Raw genomic sequence first — 20,547 nt, 5'->3', positions numbered from 1 at the left:
AGGCGCCTTGTTTGTGGGGTCCCGCAAGGGTTGGTCCTCTCATCCCTCCTGTTCAACATTTATGTGAAGCCGCTGAGTGAGATCATCCGTGGTTTTGGGGTGAAGTTCCATCAGTACGCTGATGATATTCAGCTGTACATCTCCACCCCGGACCACCCCAATGATGCCCGTGACATGATGTCCTGGTGCCTGGAGGCCGTGCAGATCTGGATGGGGAGAAACAATCTCAGACTCAACCCCTCCAAGACCAAGTGGCTGTGGTTTCTGGTGTCCCGGTATAGCCAGCTGGTTCCATCGCTGACTATTGGGGGTGAGATCTTGGCCCACTCAGAGAGAGCTCAGAACTTAGGTGTCCTCCTGGATGCATGGCTGTCTCTTGAAGATCATGTGATGGCTGTGGCCAGGGGGGCTTTTTATCAGATTCGCCTGATTCACCAGTTGTGTCCCTTTCTGGACCAGGACTCCTTGCGCATGATCACTCATGCCCTCGACACCTCCTGTCTGGACTACTGTAATGCTCTCTACATGGGGCTCCCCTTGAAGAGCACTCGGAGGCTTCAATTGGTCCAGAATGCGGCCGCGCGGGTGATTATGGGAGCGACACGGCGTACCCATGTAACACCTCTCCTGCGCGAGCTGCACTGGCTCCCGGTGGTATTCCGGGTGCGATTCAAGGTGTTGGTTAAGAAACTGAATATACTGGCTTTAAACAGTTAGTTATAAATTAAAAGGAACGAATATAATTGTAAATATGAATAACTGATTTTCTTTGAATTATGTTGTTAAATATGAACAAGTATATCTATATAACCTGCCTTACAAGAAACTGCTTGGGTCATTTGATATGTATGAAAATAAACACCAGGAAAACAGACATATAATCCTGGTAAAATTTTTATTATATACAGGAAAAAAATATGTTAGAAGTCAGTGAATATCAACAACTAATATGAGAAGCAAAGAAAGCTTTGCAAGAGTATGGGATAACAAGCTGATGGTGGGATCTACCGTATATTTATTGTATAGTTCTTGTTAATTTGGACCATGTTTGAGAATCATTACAAGTTACTGTCATTTAGCTACTAAACACATTCTTTAGCTATTATTTTCAGGTTAAAATTAACTTATTATAAATATTCTCATGTATCCTGCAAGTTCCAATCAACAACACATATCAAGTTTACTAATGCATTTTTAGCCTGAAATCTAAATTAAAACGATGACAAAGGAAAAGTATAAAGACTCACACATCTTCTCAGTTAGAGCTATAACAAGCATATGACAGTAAACAAAAGATTTAACTCTTACATTTAGACAGCAGATAAGGAAACAACATTAGTGAGATCACAGTGTGTAATTCAGAGTTTATAAAAGTTAGTAAAACTGTACTAACATTATTGTCCCTATTTAGGCAATAAAGTTTGTAAAACTGTACTAACTTTGTTGCCCTTATTTTGGATGCCAAACAAATTAAAATGGAGGCAATTCTCCAGTGGCAAAATATTATATACTCTTCTTAACTAAAGAAACTCTAAACTGAACAATATTGAAGAAAACAATCCTCTAACATTGTATTTTGAAGTGTCTCTTCTGAAACTCCTATTATTAACCTTTTCACCAAATTGGATAGCTTGCCTTATGAATATGAAAGCATTTGCACTTTTGCACAGTAACTGTCATTTTCAGGCTGATAGTAAAACTGCAAGCTTTATCAACTTACTACATTTTCCTCTTTAAGTGCCTTCAAGAGCTTCAAGTTGGATTTGGCACAGTATGTTTACTCAGTAGTTCATTTTGCGGAACCACTTAATTTTGAAACACTGGCCAATTTAGAACTTCAAGTAAAGCTATTGGATTATGGAAGAGTGTTAGGCCTGTCTAAAATGTTACCAATATGATTTTCTCTGCTCAATTATTTCTGAGGTGCGTTTCAGGAGATATACAGCAGCACAGAGGCCTCCAACATTCACCCAGATTGTGTGAGACTTCTGCCACAGATGCCCCATTTTTGACAATGCCTGAAATACAAAACAATTCAAATTTTTTAATGAAGATTAGCAAATCAAATTCATTTGGTAAATAAATGCCTAACGGCAAAGATTTATTGCAATCCTGAACTGAAATTTCCATTATTTTCAATCACCAAATAGATATATAACAGGAGTTAAAAGGTTAAAAAGCCTGCTTCTGTTTCTTTTAGGAATCTAATTTTGAGGAACATTTTCAAAATCTAGAATTATACAGATTACAATTTTCTAAGGAAAAAGGGAGTGGGGAATGGAGAAAGAATGGAATAAGCATTCTTTGAATGTGCCTCTTAGTATATAAGCAAAGATATTCATTAGAGGGTAACCAGCATAAAATTATGTTATTCTTTTCATCTGTACAGCCCATCAGTACTCTTCTGTTAACCACTTTATTAATACAAGATTTACAGTTATTAACTTATATCTTAACTTGGCTAATGCATACTGAAGAAAAAAATGGGAAGAATTATAATTAAACAAATATAATTGGAGGTGTTTTTTAAGTTCCTCTTGAACAATTTATCCATCTTACAGTTCGTCATATACAAGCTGCAATTTATCCTGGGCAAGATAAATGTGACCTCATATCTTTATATAAGTATATAAGTAAATATTTACTAATGTAGAATTGGCCTTTTTCCCAGAATGTAGGATAGACAGACATCAAAAATTACTGCTATACAGCAATAGCATTTAAGTTTATATACTTCCCCATAGCGCTTTACAGCATTCCCTGGGCAGTTTATAATGTAAACATTTGCATATTGCCCCCAACAATTTGGATCTTCATTTTATCAATCTTGGAAGGATGGAAGGCTTGAGTCAACCCTCAGAGCTTGAGCCCTGGTGGCGTAGCAGACTAAAGCACTGTTATTAACATCAGCTGCCTGCAATTACTGCAAGTTCAAATCTCACCAGGCTCAAGGTTGACTCAGCCTTCCATCCTTTCTAAGGCAGGTAAAATGAGGACCCAGATTGTGGGGGCAATAAGCTGACTTTGTATAAATATACAAAAGTATGAAGGCTATTGCTTAACGCATTGTAAGCCCCCCTGAGTCTCCGGAGAAGGGCGGCATATAAATCAAATCAAAAAACAAACAAACCCAAAAAAAAAAAAAAAAAACCCTGAATCCCATCAGGATCTAATTCCAGACTGTGGGAAAGTTTGCTTGCAATACTGCATTTAACCACTGTGCCACCAGGATTATGTCTACTGGCCTAACTACTCTCCTTTAAAATGTTTTTAAATTTTTTAAATTTTAAATTTGTGGTGTTTTAAATTTTGTTTCTGGGCCAAATTATTTAATTGTATTTTAATAGTTTTTTAACATTTGTATTATATGTATTTTATCTTTTGGCTGTTCACTGCCATGAGTCCTTTGGGAGTAGGGCGGTATACAAATTCAATAAAATAATAATAATAATAATAATAATAATAATAATAATAATAATAATAATAATAATTCCTATGTAAGGATTGCTTTGAAGATAACATACTATTACCATAGGCTAGCAAACCATGCCTACCTTGGCAAAGCATTTCCTATCTTCAGTCAACAGCACAGCTCTCCCAGTCTTTGGTCTACAAATTCGGGCCATCTCCATAAGGCTAGAGGGGTAGAGATTCCAATTCTTCTTTTTGGAACCCATCCTACAGTGAAATTGATTATCAGTAGAAAATGAGTAACTTTAGAAGTCTTAACATCCTTAATTTTGACTCCATATTAATAGCTGTCCAGCAATGGTAAGTCATGAATATTATAACAATTTAAATTAGAATGAAAAACTGTGAGAAGCCAGGAAGTTGTACTATTTCTCCAGTTTTTATTCACTTAAGCTTGCACCATCCCCCAAGCCTGGCCTTCCTCCTCCCTCGTCGGCGGGGCCAAGAGAAAGAAGTGGATGGCGTGGGGAAGTGCTTCCCTCCCCCGGCTGAGCCCCACCCCTCAGCAAACCAGGCCTGGAGCAGCGCAAAGAGTTGCGGGTCAAGCACCGGAGGGTCAGAAGGCACACTCCCACATCGCCCCAACATGCGTTTCCAGAGCACACTCCTCTGTCCTGAAGTGGGATTGAGTGGAGGGCAGGGGGAAGGGAGCAGGGGGCAGGGGGAAGAGTAGGGGGGCTTCTAGGAGGAGAAGCCCGGTTGGCTTTCCTTTTGGCATGGGGCGGGGGGAAGACCCAATAAAAATCCAATTTCCCCCAATAAATGGGGAAAATAAAGGCCCGATGGTCCAGAGTCCAGAAAGGGGGGAGGGGTCTGTTCGTCAGAGGATCGGAGAGGAAATTAGTTGAAATCTGGGCAGGAGGTTATTCAGAGAGGGATCTGCCTGGGTCTCTTCTTCCCTCCCCCTTAGATTTCCCCCCCCCCAGTTTTCTTCCCTAGCATCATTTTAAGGGGAGGGGGAAGCAAGATGGGTAAATAGTCACTAAAAGGCTGCAAGAGGGGAGCGGATAGAGTACCCCCTCTGTGGTATTGACCAGCTTTTTGCCTCCCCACCCGCTTTGGAGCATCTTCCATGGGGAAGCGAAGGGCTTTGGTTGGAGGCAACGGGCATAAAACACAGCAGCAGCTAAAGTCCACACTAAGTTCTCAGACTGGTAGCCCTCCGCCCCTCTCTCCCTCTGCCCCCACAAGTCCAGAGGGGACTCCCCCCTGAGTTTCCTGGTTCATGTTTCTGAATCCTATTTTTTTTCTGGGTGGGGGGAGGAGAGAAACTCTGCAAAATGCATGCTTAAATCTTGCGCTAGTGCAAAGTCCTGATTATTAAAGATGGGGATGGGGAAAATATGCCATTCCTTTCCCAAGAACCCAGGGAAAGTAGAATAAAAATAGGTATGTGTGTGTGTCTCTGTGTGTATGTAAATAACAGCCCAGGATAGCTTCAGCCACAAAAAACAGCTGCTGTTATTTTTGCTGAGAGCTTCTAAGCTACACAGCATTCTTTAATAAATATTAACAATAACGAACCATAATATACAGGATTAAAGGAAGGAAAGTGAAATCAGAGGAGGTGGGAAGGAAGGAAGGAAGGAAGGAAGGAAGGAAGGAAGGAAGGAGGAAAGGAAGGAAGGAAGGAAGGAAGGAAGGAAGGAAGGAAGGAAGGAGGATGTGATGGCCCTCCAGAGGCTACTGCACTACACTCCCATTATTCCTCAGTTGTGCTGTTAAAGAAATCCAGCGTCACCAGGGAGAAGTCAAGTTGTGAAAGAGTGATTGAAATTCCTCACAAAACCTGATTATTCAGGTTAAATTGCCACATTGGCACTTTGTGATAAATAAGTGGGTTTTGGGTTGCAGCTTGAGCACTCAGTCCCTAAAAGGTTCGCCAACCCTGGATTAGTTGATGACATTCTGAAGCATTTCTGATAAAACAAGTCCATACAATGGACAGTAATTTTTTGCTCCAAAAGCTATTTTTGAATCTCACATAATGATCAGGATCAACATATTTCTTATCAATAGGGCAGAGGAAGAAACTAAAGAAAGATAAAATATATTTGGATAGTAATCCACTGATCAGTAATTCCCCGCCCCTGAAGAAGGAACAGAATTATCCCCACATATGGATCTTTTTACCTTTTTCCAAATGGCAGATCTGTTACAATGACATCGACAGAGCCGGTCCTCAGGGGGAGATTGCAGCTATCCCATTGGATGCTATCTATGGGTATTCCTGTAGAAGTGCTTATAAATTAAAATTTCCCATCAGCTGTACATTATTTCAAGGAGAAAGAATTGCTTAGACCCACATATTCACAATTATGAACTGATAAATACTTTCTATTATTTGGATGTTTAAAAAAACAAATATGAGATTATGCTACTTTTTTATTCTTAATTCTTACCTTTCTTTATTTTCAGTTTGCTTCAGTAAAGAGGAGATATTATTTGCTGTTTTCTTCACAGCCTGTGAATGGTTATCCCCAGCAATATGATAACAATTTGGCCAGACAGTAACCCCCTGTGGATGAGAAACATAATGACACACTATAGAGATGCCCTGGAAAGGATGGGATTTGCTTGCAACAATCCATTTGTACTGTTGGGAGGCAGGGTTTCTAAAAACAGCCAATCGTTGAGCAGACTGCTTATCTGCCTACTCTAAACTGCTAAAAAGCATTCCTTTGCTGTGTACATAAGAATTTGACCATAATTAAGTAATATATATTTAATATAAACTTAACTGGTTAGTTTTCCTGAATTTTTGAGAACAAGATTAAGAGGTTCTTTTGTATGTTCCTGACCTTTTGTCTATACAGTATCATCCTGAAGTAAGGATAGCAATTTGGGCTGGAATTTCTATTGCTAAACGATGCACTTGTAAAGTGTGATGTCATCTGACCGCATTGCTTAGCAATGGCAATCCCGGAAATCCTAGTTGCTAACTGAATCCCACTGGTGTTAGTCATGGACCCACTCTACTCCAAACCATTCTTGGCTTGGTCCCTTCCATTCCTGAGCCTTGGTAAGATAACAGACTGCCTTCTCTTCAACTCACCACACTGGCCTTGTCTCTCTATCTCTTCTCTATTGACTGCCTTATCAGCTGGCCTGCTGTTCCTGTTGTCTTGTGCTTGCTAGCCCTTGCCAGCTTTGCCATCCCCAGCTGAACCTTTGCCATCTTCTTCCTATGCTTGCTGATGAGGTGTGCCCTGCCTGGCCTTTTGTGAGGCAGCTGCTGGCTGCAACAGGCCTTCTTCCCGAGGCTGCACTCACCCCTTGCCCAAATTGCATGCAGTCTTCTTGCACGGTTTTAGAACCCTAGAAAGCCTTGCAGGGGCAGCAGGCCGGCTGAGCCAGCAGAATGCAGTGCAGCCAAAAGAGTAGAGATGGGGCAGGGAGGCAGACAGGTGAGGGGACTTGAAGCACTAGTGTGGCTGTCTGCCAAGTAACTGGATTTTTGATCACACGACTATGGGAGTAATTGCAACAGCTGTAATTTCAGAGACCAGGTTAGCACAATTTCTTTTTTTTTTCCAATAATTTTTATTAATATATTCTATACACCAATACACAAATAAAATATACAATCCTGCCACCATGGTATAATGTAATAACCTTGTCCATAAATATAAAGTCATTCCTTTATACATACATATTTGCCATCATATATATACATCATCATATATCTATTCTATCCCACCTTTTCTGGACCCAATCATACCATAATTTCCAACTGTTATAAAATTCTGAATCTTTTTTACCATTGATCAATCTAGTTAATCTATCTGATTCCTCACAATTTCTAATGACTATCTGTAATGTAATCCGATCTGAGCTCAGGATAGAGAACAGCCTACTCTTTTGGTTTCTTATCATCTATCTGCTACCCCCTTCAGTCAGTCAGGCAGTGCAAAGGTCTTTCCAAATTCAACTGCAATGTGCTAGGAAATACTGCAGTTCCTGAAGAGTTTAGGCAAGCCATAGGCTCGACATCTCTGTAACTATTCTGTAAGAATTCTAATAAGACATTAGAGAAACATGTACTCTTTCTTGTACACACAGCATAGAAGTGATTTAAGTTATATATCCAAAAGTCAGATAAAATCTAAGATGTGCAGACTACCCTCTATCAGTAAGATTAAAATGGCTGTATACCCCTCCCCATTTTATAATAAACCATATTTCAGAACAGTTACTGCTATGCCAACATACCAGAGTACCTTTGCATGCTGATAAGATTAATATGGTGTGGTAATCTCAACTTCAAGGCCAAAAACTGAAGTTGCCAATAGATATACATATCTACTCAGAAATGAGAAAGACCCAATATGCTTGAGGACAGGGAAGCAGGGAGAGAACGGTACCTCTATTGGTATAGCACCTGTCCCACACATGGGATCAATTATTACATCGGCTGGCTGAGGATCACACAATCTAAACAAAACCAGGATAAAAAGAAGCAGAGTATAGTATTAAGACACAAAGGAAACTAACTGACCACATCATGGAGTGTGTGAAGAGCAAAATAATAAAACAACAAGGAAGCAAGAAAACTGAAAGCCAAAAGCTAACATACATACAAATATAGTATTATTAGTTTTTTCATTCCTCTCTTCCCCCTCATCAATAGTTGATACCACCAAGAACATATAATGCCATCCTGCAAGTGGACAATTTGGAAAAAGGGTCTTCCAAATCACCGTAAGTACAACTGCATTCAATACCTTTCTAGCCTGTTAATTTAGCAAATGCAATCATTCTCATGATTATTCACTCATGATTTGAAGAAAACTTATTCTAAATGATCACAAGAATAGAGCCCCACTTGCAGGATGGTGTGCAGTGACCTTGTTGGGAAGGCCATACCTCACATTGGCTGAGCACACTTGACAGCAGCTTCAGAACACAAAGGTAAGTGAACCTGGGGGGGGGGCTTGTGCCTCCCAGTCTGTGTCAGGTTTTCATTTGCTATTGGCGGGGGAGGCCTCCCAGTGCTTCCCCACTCCAAGGCACCTGGCACTCAAAGGGCCACTTGAGCACCTTACTTAAAAACCACCTTACTTAGCAACTGAAATTCTAGTCCCAATTGTGGTTATGTTGAGGACCACCCATATTCAGATTCAAAGTAGAAAAGGTGCAGCATCAGGAAAATATTTATTTGAGCTCAGAAGTGGATAAGAGAATGGTGATAGGTTGCAACCATCTTGTTGCACTATGCTGGTACCTCCATTAACTCAAATATGTATTTTATAGAACAATTCAGTTACTGTGTGAGCCAAAGAAAACATGCAGCTGCTTAAAGGAGGCATCAACAGGGGCAGCAGTGTGCTTTCAGTTTCTGAAGCGCCTTTTCCACTTCACATCTGAATAGCTTCACATGCATAACAATTTGAACATTTGGACAGCTCACTGTGTATTCCTATAAAATATTAACATATTCAAGATAAGTAAAAACTAAAGTTGGTAAAATGAGGACCCAGACTCTGTAAACTGCTTAGATAGGGCTTTAAAGCACTATGAAGTGGTATAAAAGTCTAAGTGCTATTGCTACTGCTACTAATGTTCCATATATAAAATGATGCATGGCATGGAGAAAGTGGACCAGGAGTTCTCCTGCTCTCAAAATACTATGTCTGCTAATCATTTAATGAACCTGATTGGAAATAAATTTAGAAAAGACAATAAAAAGCAACTCTTCTCATACAACATGATTAAACTGTGGAATTCAATTTGGATGGCTTTAACTGAATATTATGGAGAACACATGTGTCAGGGTCTATTAGTCTTGAGAGCCAAGTATTATCATTAGACTTGGGCAGAGATACCACTTGCAGGAGAACAGTGACGGAAGGGTATGTGTTCACCTCCTGCTTTTGAGTCATAAAGACCTCTGGTTGGTCTGTAAGAAACAAAAAGCTGGACTAAGATAGAATTTGCCCTGATCTGGCAAGACTATTCTTATATTTTAAGATGTATATGCTTTTATTTTTTTAAAAAAATCCAAACGTATTTCCACTAGTAGAAAAACAGCTTCCTGCATGCCAATTCCATTCACCCATGGAAATTATAATTTAGGAAAACATTTCTGCTAGGGAACAAGTGAAAAGCAATATTACTACTACACTCTTTACATATGTAGGTCTTCTCCTCTATAATGATGTACTCTAAAGAGAATTTCCCAGAACTGTGGGAAAGTGCTCCATGTGCTCCAGAGAAAGAGAATCAGTAAAGATCACCCATCTTTACCTCATCCACCAGCAAGAGCAATTCCCTGAGTAGAATAGTTCTATCAGTAGAAAAATATGTAGACTCAATCTATCAAAAATAGATATTTTTATATTATGGTACTGATGGGCTGTAGTTCTTCATACAAAAATGCAATAAGCTTTTTTGTATGAAGCTTATTTTTTTAAATGAAGCAAAACAAAGTAAAAACAATGACAAAGGAGAACTACCATAAACATCTGATGGAATAGTTTTAAACATCATGATGCATAGAATAGTAAAACCTATACATACCAGGTTAGAATGTATGGCATACTGCACAGTTTAGGGTAATTATACCTATGATTTTTAATTGACTGATTGATTGACCATTTGATTTTGGTCCAAATTTGATATAAATTTTCACTCTTACCTCAACATTCCATACGCAAGAGTGGAACGAAGAGTTGTGGGCCCAAAATGTGTAATATTTCTTCTATGAAGACTCTCCTCTGTTAATGCAATTCCAACGATCACTTCATTATTGTGGATATTGAGAAGAACCTTGAATAAAGTAGATTAATATTTGGTAATTATTAATAGTAATAATAATAATATTAAGGACCGTAATTGAGCCTGGAATTAGAATTGTAATTCATGCCAGTAGTTAAGCAGGTCACGTGACTGTGCCCAATTGCATGACCTTTTCTGTAGAGACTGTTAAATGAACATCATGGTTAAGTGAATCTATTGCCCATAAAAGGGTTTTTTTGGCTGGGAAAAGTAAATGCCAGTTTCCATGAAAAAACATTGTAAATCATGGTCATGTGACTGCAGGATGTTGCAAATGGCTGTACATGCGGGCCATTTGCTGGGCAACCAAAATGTAATTATGGGATGGGGAGGGGAGAGGACCGGCAGCCAGAACCTCAAATCTGTAAGCGACCAGTCGTAAGGTGAGGACTATATGTATTGTGTTTTAAACCATTCTTCCCACTGAACATAAAAGAGGAGACTTTCAAAGAATGAATGTTACCTCTACATCGAAATTGGTCATATCTGCTTTCCATTGAAAGAAGTCTTGTACAGCTCCTCCAAAATCTCTTGCTGCTTCATCTGATTTAAAGTTGTGGTTATCACCAGCTCTATTGCAAGTTACACGGAACTTCAGTGTTTCAGCTTCCATTTCTTGTTTCTTACCATCACCTGATTCCTCTCTGTTGTCACCATTAGATGTTATCTCTTCTCTGGGTTCAGACTGCTCGTCGTCATCTGTTGGTACTATTTCATCAGCATTTTCTGGATCTGGGACTTCAGCAGATTTAAAATCATTTTGCACAGGTTTTTGCAATTCTTCATTTCCTTCTTGATTCTTGTTCTTATCTAGCTTCTCCTTCTTTGCGTGACTCTGATGGTTGCCCTTATTTCTTCTAGTTTTTCTTTTCTTAAGACTTGTATTTAACTTCCATACTTCCAAAGAGTTGGTCCAAGGGAGATCCTTAACCAAATCTTCTAAATCCTTTAAAGCTTCTTCCTGTAACAATTTAATAAAAGTTTTGAGACAAACTCATTGTATACAGTTGCATATTTTCCATATTTCAGAAAATGAATTCATTTTTGGAAAGCAATGGATGGTCTGCTAATACCTTCCAGAATGTTCTCCAAATAACTCTTAGCTGTTACTTACAGGTAATCCCTCGGATCTGAGGGTTCCTTTAGCAAATTTTCACCAGAACAAATTTATTCAGAAAGGGTACTTGTGTTAGAAATTCAAAACTGCAATCAAAAACAGGCCTCTGTAGCCATGTGACTTGGATTCAGTCACTGCTGCAGTGGCTGCCATTTTCAACTCTGTGTCTTGCCTGGGCCGTTCAGGATCACAATGCAATTTCCTGAACCCAGCAGGTTTGTTTGGGGTTTTTTGGTCCCTGGTCACATGGCCAAACAAGATCCGGTGATTTTTGTAGCTATCCCAGCACCGAGTTTTTGGGTTTTTTTGGTGCTGTGTGTAGGATCTGCCCGGGCTTGAGAACTGGAGTGCTGGAACTGCTTTGGTAAGTATTTTAAAATATTCTTTTTTGTTACTCTATAGTACTGTACGTAAGCACTTTGGGAACTGTTGTACTTCTTTTTAAGTACCGTACTATACTTTGCAAACTACAGTATTGTGTTTGTAACTACAGTTCTTTGCAAAGATAAAGTTTGTTTGCATTTGTTTTGAAACTGCTTGTAGAAATGCTAGCCAGCATCTACACAAAGCATTCTATAATGTTGTGTGCTGTATCTCTTCTCTAAACTGCTGATTTTCAAATTTGAAAGCTATTTATATGAGTTTTTGGATTTTGACTGGAGAGGCTTGTGCTGATCAGGGCAGTGTTTTTTTTAAAAGAAGTTTTAAATCTAAATTGCCTCCAGAAGTTGTGGGTGCCCCATTACTGGAGGCTTTCAAGAAGAGACTAGAATGCCTATCTAGAAATACTCATGTGAGAGCAGTGGGTTAGACTAGATGGCCTCAAGGTCCATTCCATCTCTGTTACTATTGCAAGCCAAGAGTTCTGTAAATCTCCATTGGTGCCTGGCTGGAAACTTTTAAGCTACTGGTAATTAGTGGCAGGTGGTTTTTTTTTTTTTTTTTTTAAAAAAAGAAGCAACTGCAATTGGAGAGTTCTGTAAATCAGTGGTCCCCAACCCCCGGTCCGCGGACCAGTGCCGGGCCGTGGAGTACCTGGCACCGGGCTGCGCGGCAGCCGGGGGACATAAACGCTGCAGCGCAAAGGCTCCTGGGCCGTGCGCAATGGGCCGTGCGCAAAAGCTCCTGGGCCGTGCTCCCACCCCTGCGCGCGCTCAGCGGGCCGCGGCGATAAAAAGGTTGGGGACCACTGCTGTAAATTACATCCCCTCCCCAGCTGTGTGAAGACGCCTGAACTGATCAGCAGCAAGTTAAGTTTTTTTAAAGCTGCAAATGGAACTGCTTGGAGGCAATTTAGTTCCTCCTTTGGCTGTACTGGAAACAGCTGATTGGCAGCTGGGCAGGAAGTAAGTCAGATGTCATTCATTTAATGAGCCATTTGATTCAATTAATGATTTTAAAAATTTGTAAAATTGAGTCTGATTCATTTGATGAATTTTTTGACTTACAAACCTAATGGGGTTTGTAAGGTTATTACAAACCTTACAATTGTAAGGTTGTGAGGTAAGGTTTTTACCTCAAGGACTACCTGTTATTAGGGGCAGAATCTTTTTAATTGGATGCAAAGAATACAAACTGCCTCTCTGAGGAAGACCATATGTTAAGTAGTTTCAAATGATTCTTAAAATATGAATCAAATGGCATTGTTTGGAGTTTTTCTTTAGCTTTATGTTGCTCTTTTTTTTAGTTTGATGGTTATTCTTCCCATTTTTATGCTTTTTGTTTATATATTTTGATATTGTGCACTAAGCATCACTGATTTTTCTCTTAGAGAACGATGAGCAGTATTTCAAAGAAGAGGCTCTATTCTGCAGTTCAGATCAATGCTCTTTAAGTCTTCATTTTTATAAAATCAGCAGCTTTGAAAAACAACTGCCTAAATTATTTATTTTTCTCTTCCCTCTCTACTTGCACAGTATTTATTAAACTGAAAGTTGAGAAATAGAAATGAGATTTGGTAAATTTCAGAAGCTTTGGAGAAAGATAAAGAATCAATGCCACCCCCAAATAAAAGAATCAATAAATATTCTCAAACCCCAATAATTATTGAACTATTTTTGTAATTTAAAATTTGAATTTACTTAGAATCATGGAATAAAAAATAACTTACCTTAGTTGCTTTGAACTGATAATCTTTGAATTCTTGAACGACGACAAATAAATTATCAACTGATCTTAACTGGTGAACCTGGATGAAATTACAGATTCTTATCTTACATAACAGGTATATATAGTACACTGTACAATTTTAGGGTTTACAAGGGTTTTCAGAGGTATACAAACTAAAACTGCTGCATTCCATAGTACTTTTTTTTTAAATGAAAGGTTCTATTTAAAAAGTAGAAAATAAATCTACCAAATATATTTAAAAATACTAGCTGGAATAGATGCATTGCAACTTTATAAAATTTGGTATAATGTGCTGTACTATATCAATGCCAGCTTGCCTAGCTTCAAAAATGTTTGGATTAGTTCAGGGAAATCATGGGGATCAGTGCAGATTACTTTTGATAGGAGCGTGACTGCCTCTGAAGGCCATCAGCTGAGAAATTAATGGGATTCCTTGTGCAGTTGCTTGGCTGCTATGAGGACAGATTGCTGGACTATATGGATTGGTGGTCTGATCCACTTTGTGTTTATAGTCTATGTTCTTAATCCACTCACTGTGATTTACAGCTGTCCAACTCTAGCTTTTACCACAAATTATGATAAAACATATGGTTTAGTAAAGAGTATGAACCAAGTCCCAGCATTTGGATTCAAGTATAATTCAGTATAATCAATGAATTATTACAGAATATCTTGCCAGAAGCTGGAATGAATGTTAGGCTATAAATCTGAAATTTATTGCCATCAGGAATATGTACGTGTGGGTAACCTCAAGGAATACTGTAGCCTCAGACCAATATTCAAATAGCAAATTGCAAGAAATAATAAAATTTTCAAACCTTTGGAAGACTTATAACTGGAATTTCAAAGTAGATCTTCCCACGGCCCTTGCTAATCCTAGATTTTGATCCTAATTTTTCTTGTACTTCATCCGCTGCAGTCAGCTCAAATCCAGTTGGTATAGTAGCTCCAATAGTAATCACAATATCATCAGGATTCTTTAGTTCTTCTTTATTCTCATCTAATGGTGTACTTGCGTCACTGAGGTTCATGTCAGATAACTCATCAGCAGCCTTTGCAACTTCAGACATTCTGGCAGTTTGGTAGCTTTTAAAGACCTTCCAGAAAGAAAATACAAATAAGGAAACATAAAATAACAATTAAAATAATTGCTACAGACTTTGAAACAGAATAGGAGTAAAATCCAAAGCAATAGAAGTGCTTATATTTCTACCCATGTAAAATAATGTGCTTATTAACACATAGCATATCCAGATGGCGAGGTGAACTTTCAGAAGGGGGAGAGCTTCTTCTGTAGTGGCACTCAATTATGGAATTCCATTCCCAGAGTGGTGCCCACATTAGCATCATGTTGGTGTCAGGCTTTTCATTGCATATCTTAATTCATATTGTTTTAATTTTTGAAAGACCACTTTGTTTCTGCCTAGTTTACATAATGCTTTTACTTTGTACATGTAGTCCTCACTTAATGACTCTCCTGTTTAATGACCATTCCAAGTTATAATAGTGCTGAAAAAATTACTTTCCAGTCTTTCCACTTAAGACAGACACAATGTCTCTGCAGTCATGTGATCAAGATTTAGAAGCTTTGCAAATCTTAAAGGTGCTTTTTCAAGAGGCAACTGGACTTTCTGGTTCTTCTTTGAAGACGTTTCGCTTCTCATCCAAGAAGCTTCTTCAACTCTGACAGCGAAACGTCTTCAAAGAAAAACCGGAAAGTCCAGTTGCCTCTTGAAAAAGCACCTTTGGGATAACCATGACCTGGATGACTGAGAATCTTCATAGACATCCAACTGCAAAGCAGGCATATGAAAAAAAAAATAGGGATGAGTACAGATGAAAGCTCAAGAAAGTTGAGATGGAGGAAACTGACAAAGTCCTCAGAGAGCCATTTTTATAAAACGTGGGAAAGAAAGATGATTAGGGGACTGGAGACTAAAACATATGAAGAACGGTTACAGAAACTGGGCATAGCTAGTCTAGTGAAGAGAAGGACCAGGGGAGACATGATAGCAGTGTGCCAATATTTGAGGGGCTGCCACAGAGAGGAAGGGGTCAAGCTATTTTCCAAAGCACCTGAAGGCCAGACAAGGAATAATGGATGGAAACTGAACAAAGGATAAATTTTATAACAGTGAGAACAATCAACCAATGGAGCAGCTTGTCTTTGGAAGTTGTGAGAGATTCATCACTGGAAGCTTTCAAGAAGAGACCGGATTGTCATCTGTCAGAAATGGTGAACGGTCTCCTACCTGAGCAGAGGGTTGGACTAGATGACCTACAAGATCTCTTTCAGCTCTGCTATTCTATTCTATTCTATTCTATTCTATTCTATTCTATTCTATTCTATTCTATTCTATTCTATTCTATTCTATTCTATTCTATTCTATTCTATTCTATTCTATTTTCTTTCTATTTCTATTCTATTCTATTCTCTCTTCTGTCAGTCTGCAAAGGCAAGGAGAGGCAAGGATGAAAGACGTCGATCTGTAATATTCATTTTCTTAGCTATCCTTATTGCTTTGATTCGCCATTTCTTATCCCTATTCTGGACTTTGAATAAAGTGCTTACCCCAACGGGCAATTCCGTGATCGGCAGGTACCTCGGTACGCTGATCGGGCTGCTTTGTGGTTCTTCAGCCAAATTTAAAGAACACACAAATATCAACACTACACGTGGGTTGCTTCGGAAAAGAAAGGCTCTCCCTCCTCACCCGCTGCCCTCGTCCCCTGTATAACGCGAGGAGCTGTGACTGGGCGGGAAGAATGTATCGCAGCCTCGCCGTGAGAAGCCGAGGCCTGTGCGCGGGTCCCGCTTTAGGCTTTCACGAGGCTCCTTCTTCCCTCGTACCTCAGGCACGAGGAATCCCCAAACTCTCTTCCGGAGTTTCCGGAGGGGGCGGTGCGCGGAGACTTCCGGACGAAAGAGTCCACGAAACGAGCGGACGTTGACTGGCGGAGAGAGCGCCGCTTAGCGGCCGGTTCTACTCGAGGATTGGACTCTATGACTCCGCGCCCGTGTTGCCATAGCAGCCCAGCGTGAGGATTTCAAAAGGGCGGGGTATGGCGCCTTTTGCAGTTTGGGCTTGGTTCCTTGTTGCGGATCTAAAGGAGGACTGGGCTCTTTCCTTAAGGTTGCAGCTGCATCGGCATCCGGGCTATTTTTGATTACAGCGCTGGCCCCTTTAGCAAGGAAACCTAGTGGCGGTTTTAAAAGAAAATTAGAACATTTTCTTAAATGGGAAGCAGGTGAAATGGTCCAGGCTTAGTAGGTGACAGCAAATACAGGTAGTCCTCGACTTACAACATTTCTTAGTGGCTGTAGGAGGTTAGCACCCACCCCTTTCCTGGAAGAATGAAATACTTTGGGAAATATTAAAAAGGCAGAATATTATATTTCCCTGGATGAGAAATGAATAATCATGTTTTGAAGCAGCTCCCATCTTCCTGCCCCCACCCTTTGTCAATGGGCCATTAAGGCCTGGGCCAGTCTATTCTACTTAACAAAGATCTACCTCCTTCAGGCAGAGCCATAGTAGGAATTGCCAAAGATCCAACAAAGATAGGATTAGCCCTCTACACAATAGCAGCAGAAACTCATCACATGTGACCTGGGAAGTATGTGACCTGGGAAGCACATGTGACCATCAGCCAGCAAGGCTAGCTAAGACCCCCACCCCCTGGGAGTCTGACAACCAATCAGGATACTGTTTCGGGGCCCCAGGAAGTTCAAAGCCAGAGAGAGCATAAAACCCGAAAACTCGCTGTATCTGCCCCTTTTCTGTTCAGGAACTCAAGCCATGTGATCCTGTCCACTATTAAACCATCTTTCCAAGCAGTCTCCATGTTTCCAGTGTCTTTTCCCCACTTGGAGCAGAACCCAGAAGGATATTTCTTCCAACAGTGGCCATTCAAAGTTACAGCAGCTCTGAAAAAAAAGTGACCATTGTTCAAACTTACGAACGGTGCAGCATCCCCGTGGTCACATGATCAAAATTCCAGATGCTTGGCACAACTGGTTTATATTTAGGACGGCTACAGTGTCCCTGGGATCAGCTTTTGCAACCTTCTGACCAGCTAAGTCCAGATTCACTTAACAACCGTGTTACTAACTTAACAAATGTGATGATTCACTTAACAACAGTGGCAAGAAAAGTTGTAAAATGGGGCAAACCCACTTAACAAATGTCTCGCTTAGCGATATAAATTTTGGGCTCAATTGTGGTCATAACTGGAGGACTACCTGTAGAATGAGTGGATTTTGTAGCTTCCTGCTGCCATTTAAGGGCTGGATTCCCATAATACACTGGATCACAAGCAAGAAAGCCACTTTAAGCCAGCGTTACCTTAAAGTTGCTGAGGTGTTTCTCAACCTCGACAACTTTTAAGATAACACTGAGGCACCAGATAAAATTTGGGTGTCTATACAAAATTTCTTTCTTTCTTTTTCTTGTTTAAATTATCTATAAATTCTACTTGTCTATAATTGTTCCAGCTCTGTTGGCTGGAAACATGCGGAAGAGGCCTTTATCCTGCAGTGGATAGGCAATGGCTAAAATGATGATGAATTCTACTTTACACACAGATCTATTGGTTTAAGGCTGAAGTTTACATTGCAGTTACACCTACCTGGAGATGGAGAGGAGCATGTGAGATTCCTTTGGAATCTATTAAGCAGGACAATAAAATGACTAATGACACCTTGGATGGCTACCTCTACAAGTCTGCTGTTGAGCCAGCTGCCTCTCCAGTGGATGGGTCAATTTTTTACAGTATGCATAGAATGAGAAATGAGAATTCTACTTAAATATATAAACAGATTATTACATTGTAACTAGGTTTTTAAAAATATTGCATTTTACTAAAGTAGCTTTTTTATCTAGGGGGGCCAATTAATTTTCCCAAGGGACCATATGAGGGTCACCATCTCCCCCTCCAATGATACTCCCCACCCTCTGCTGACACCACCAATGCTGCAGGCTGGACAGGGACAGCTGAAAGGCTGGATGTGGCCCATAAGCCATAAAATGCCCAGGTCTGCTCTACAGAGTACTAGAAAATAACTCATTTCTGGGAAAGGTTTGGCACTTTGAGTAGTGCTGAACCTCACTACTCTTTAATAATGATACCTCCAGATATGGGTTGTTAATTTTGGATGTCCATGTTTGTACCTGGTAAAAAATTGTAAATTTCTCCGTCACCCTTGCCTCTCTGGGCTAAGTTCATTTTCTTTCTAATGGCTGCTGATATGTTCTTCAAAGCTATCTCCCTACTCCTCTACAAAAAAAAAACACCTTAATATGAATTGGATAATTTTAAAAATCCAGATCCAGAAAATATTGTGATGAAGAGAGAATGTCAAGGTCCATGAGAGACAATAGGCTTTTCTTGGATAAGAAAGAGAGGCCAGGAACCAATTTTCACCAAAGCAACTTTGACTCTTCTAAAAAGGGTTTTAGAAGGATCCCTTCTACAGTAGTTGTGGTTGATCCACATATGTCATGTTCCTTCAGTAATGTTTTGGCTGTATAACCCTCTGCATTTGTTCATATTTTTTCTTGCACGAGTTTAATTCTGGCTGTTTTCTTATACTTACCATATCATTGATTGTTTTAATAATGGTTTGTGTGAACAAGATACAGGGGCTGGTTCAGAATAATACTATAATGTCTTAGAACTACAGGAGCCTCAACTGAACAATTTACAACTTATTGTTTGGAGTGAAGCCAAGCCAGCCATGGACTTTGGTACACTTTTATCTATCTGACTTTGGTTTTAGCACACTGGTAGCCATTTACTCAGTCTTTTTGGTTAACTCAAAAAATAGGTAAGTAGAGTTTCCACATATTACATTTTTTTGTAGTTTTGATGAAATAGGTAGGACCAATGTGAGGGGAATTACAATCTGAACATACATCACAATTAGTAGAATAGCAATAGCAATAGCACTTAGACTTATATACTGCTCCATAGTGCTTTACAACACTCTCTGAGGTTTTTGTAATGTCAGCATATTGCCCCCAATAATCTGGGTCCTCATTTTACCAACCTCAGAAGGATGAAAATCTTGAGTCTGTCAGGATTGAACTCCTGGCTGCGGGCAGAGACAGTTAGCCTGCATTACTGCATTCTAACCACTGAACCACTGCATTTTAACCACAGCTCAATAGGTTCAGTGTGTTCGGATCCACAGAAAATGTAAGTTTCTATTATTATTATTATTATTATTATTATTATTATTATTATTATTATTATTATTATTATTATTATTTTGGTGCATTTAAATTAGCCTTGAATCTTGGTGACTGCCTGGACCAGTCCCTGTAGGGTTTTTTTGGCAGTATTTTGAGAAGTGGTTTGATATTGCTTAGGGCTGAAAGAGAGTGACTGGCCCAAAGTCACCCATCTGCCTTCTATGCCTAAGGTAAAAATAGAACACTGTGTCTCCTGGTTTTTAGCCTGGTGCATAAAAGCTTTCATGCTTTTACTGGCTTCTGTTAAAAATATAATGTGAAATTCCTATAGAATTAATTATTTGCAATTTGGTTCTAAATCTGAAATAGCCTTGAACCCTTTAATAAGGACTAATAACTATTTCAATTTGATACTCTTATTGATGATGTTTATTTTATGGAAAACTTTGAACCATTCACTAGAGGGCAGTCTTGCATAGACATATTGTATAGCAGTGATAAACTCAATGAAAACAGCAGTTGCAATTCAAGAAAGCTTGACTTCTCAAAGTTGAATTGAGGACTTTCTTTAGATTGCTTACAGTATTGTGTAGATCTACAGTATTCCGTAAGTATGTGAATTTAAGATAACAAACATAACTTCCTTCCCTCAGCCTTCCATCTTTCCGAGGTGGGTAAAATGAGGACCCAGATTGTTGGGGTTAATATGCTGACTCTGTAAACTGCTTAGAGAGGGCTGTAAAGCACTGTGAAGCGGTATATAAGTTTAAGTGCGCTATTGCTATAACTTATAGCAGGGGTCTCCAAACTTGGGAACTTTAAGACTTGTGGACTTCAACTCCCAGAATTCCATGCATG

General features: G+C 39.6%; 1 protein-coding gene across 1 annotated transcript; it reads right to left on the bottom strand.

Moving 5' to 3' along the window:
• Window positions 1-947: 947 nt before the first annotated feature.
• Window positions 948-16,389, bottom strand: THUMPD3 (THUMP domain 3 tRNA guanosine methyltransferase). The gene is made up of 10 exons (XM_070933589.1): window positions 16,068-16,389; window positions 14,314-14,592; window positions 13,476-13,553; window positions 10,712-11,209; window positions 10,109-10,239; window positions 7,836-7,905; window positions 5,874-5,989; window positions 5,605-5,712; window positions 3,555-3,678; window positions 948-2,018 (listed from the first exon to the last, which is right to left on the bottom strand). The coding sequence occupies exons 2-10, from the start codon at window positions 14,563-14,565 to the stop codon at window positions 1,887-1,889; spliced, it is 1,509 nt and encodes a 502-aa protein (XP_070789690.1). The 5' UTR covers window positions 14,566-14,592; window positions 16,068-16,389; the 3' UTR covers window positions 948-1,886.
• Window positions 16,390-20,547: the final 4,158 nt, after the last annotated feature.

This window comes from Pituophis catenifer, unplaced genomic scaffold, assembly GCF_029215685.1.
Source record: "Pituophis catenifer annectens isolate HBS135680 unplaced genomic scaffold, rPitCat1.0.hap2 SCAF_2, whole genome shotgun sequence".
Classification (NCBI taxonomy): Eukaryota; Metazoa; Chordata; class Lepidosauria; order Squamata; family Colubridae; genus Pituophis; species Pituophis catenifer.
The sequence above is the reverse complement of the archived record's forward strand: the minus strand, read 5'-3'. Positions and strand labels throughout refer to the sequence as shown.

Coding starts and splice junctions, on each gene's coding strand:
- THUMPD3 (XM_070933589.1), bottom strand. CDS start 14,565: ATGTCTGAAGTTGCAAAGGCTGCTGATGAGTTATCTGACATGAACCTC. Junction 7,906..10,108: donor CTTGCGTATGGAATGTTGAG/GTAAGAGTGAAA, acceptor GGTTTTGTTTAG/ATTGTGTGATCCTCAGCCAG. Junction 5,713..5,873: donor CAAACTGAAAATAAAGAAAG/GTAAGAATTAAG, acceptor TTAATTTATAAG/CACTTCTACAGGAATACCCA.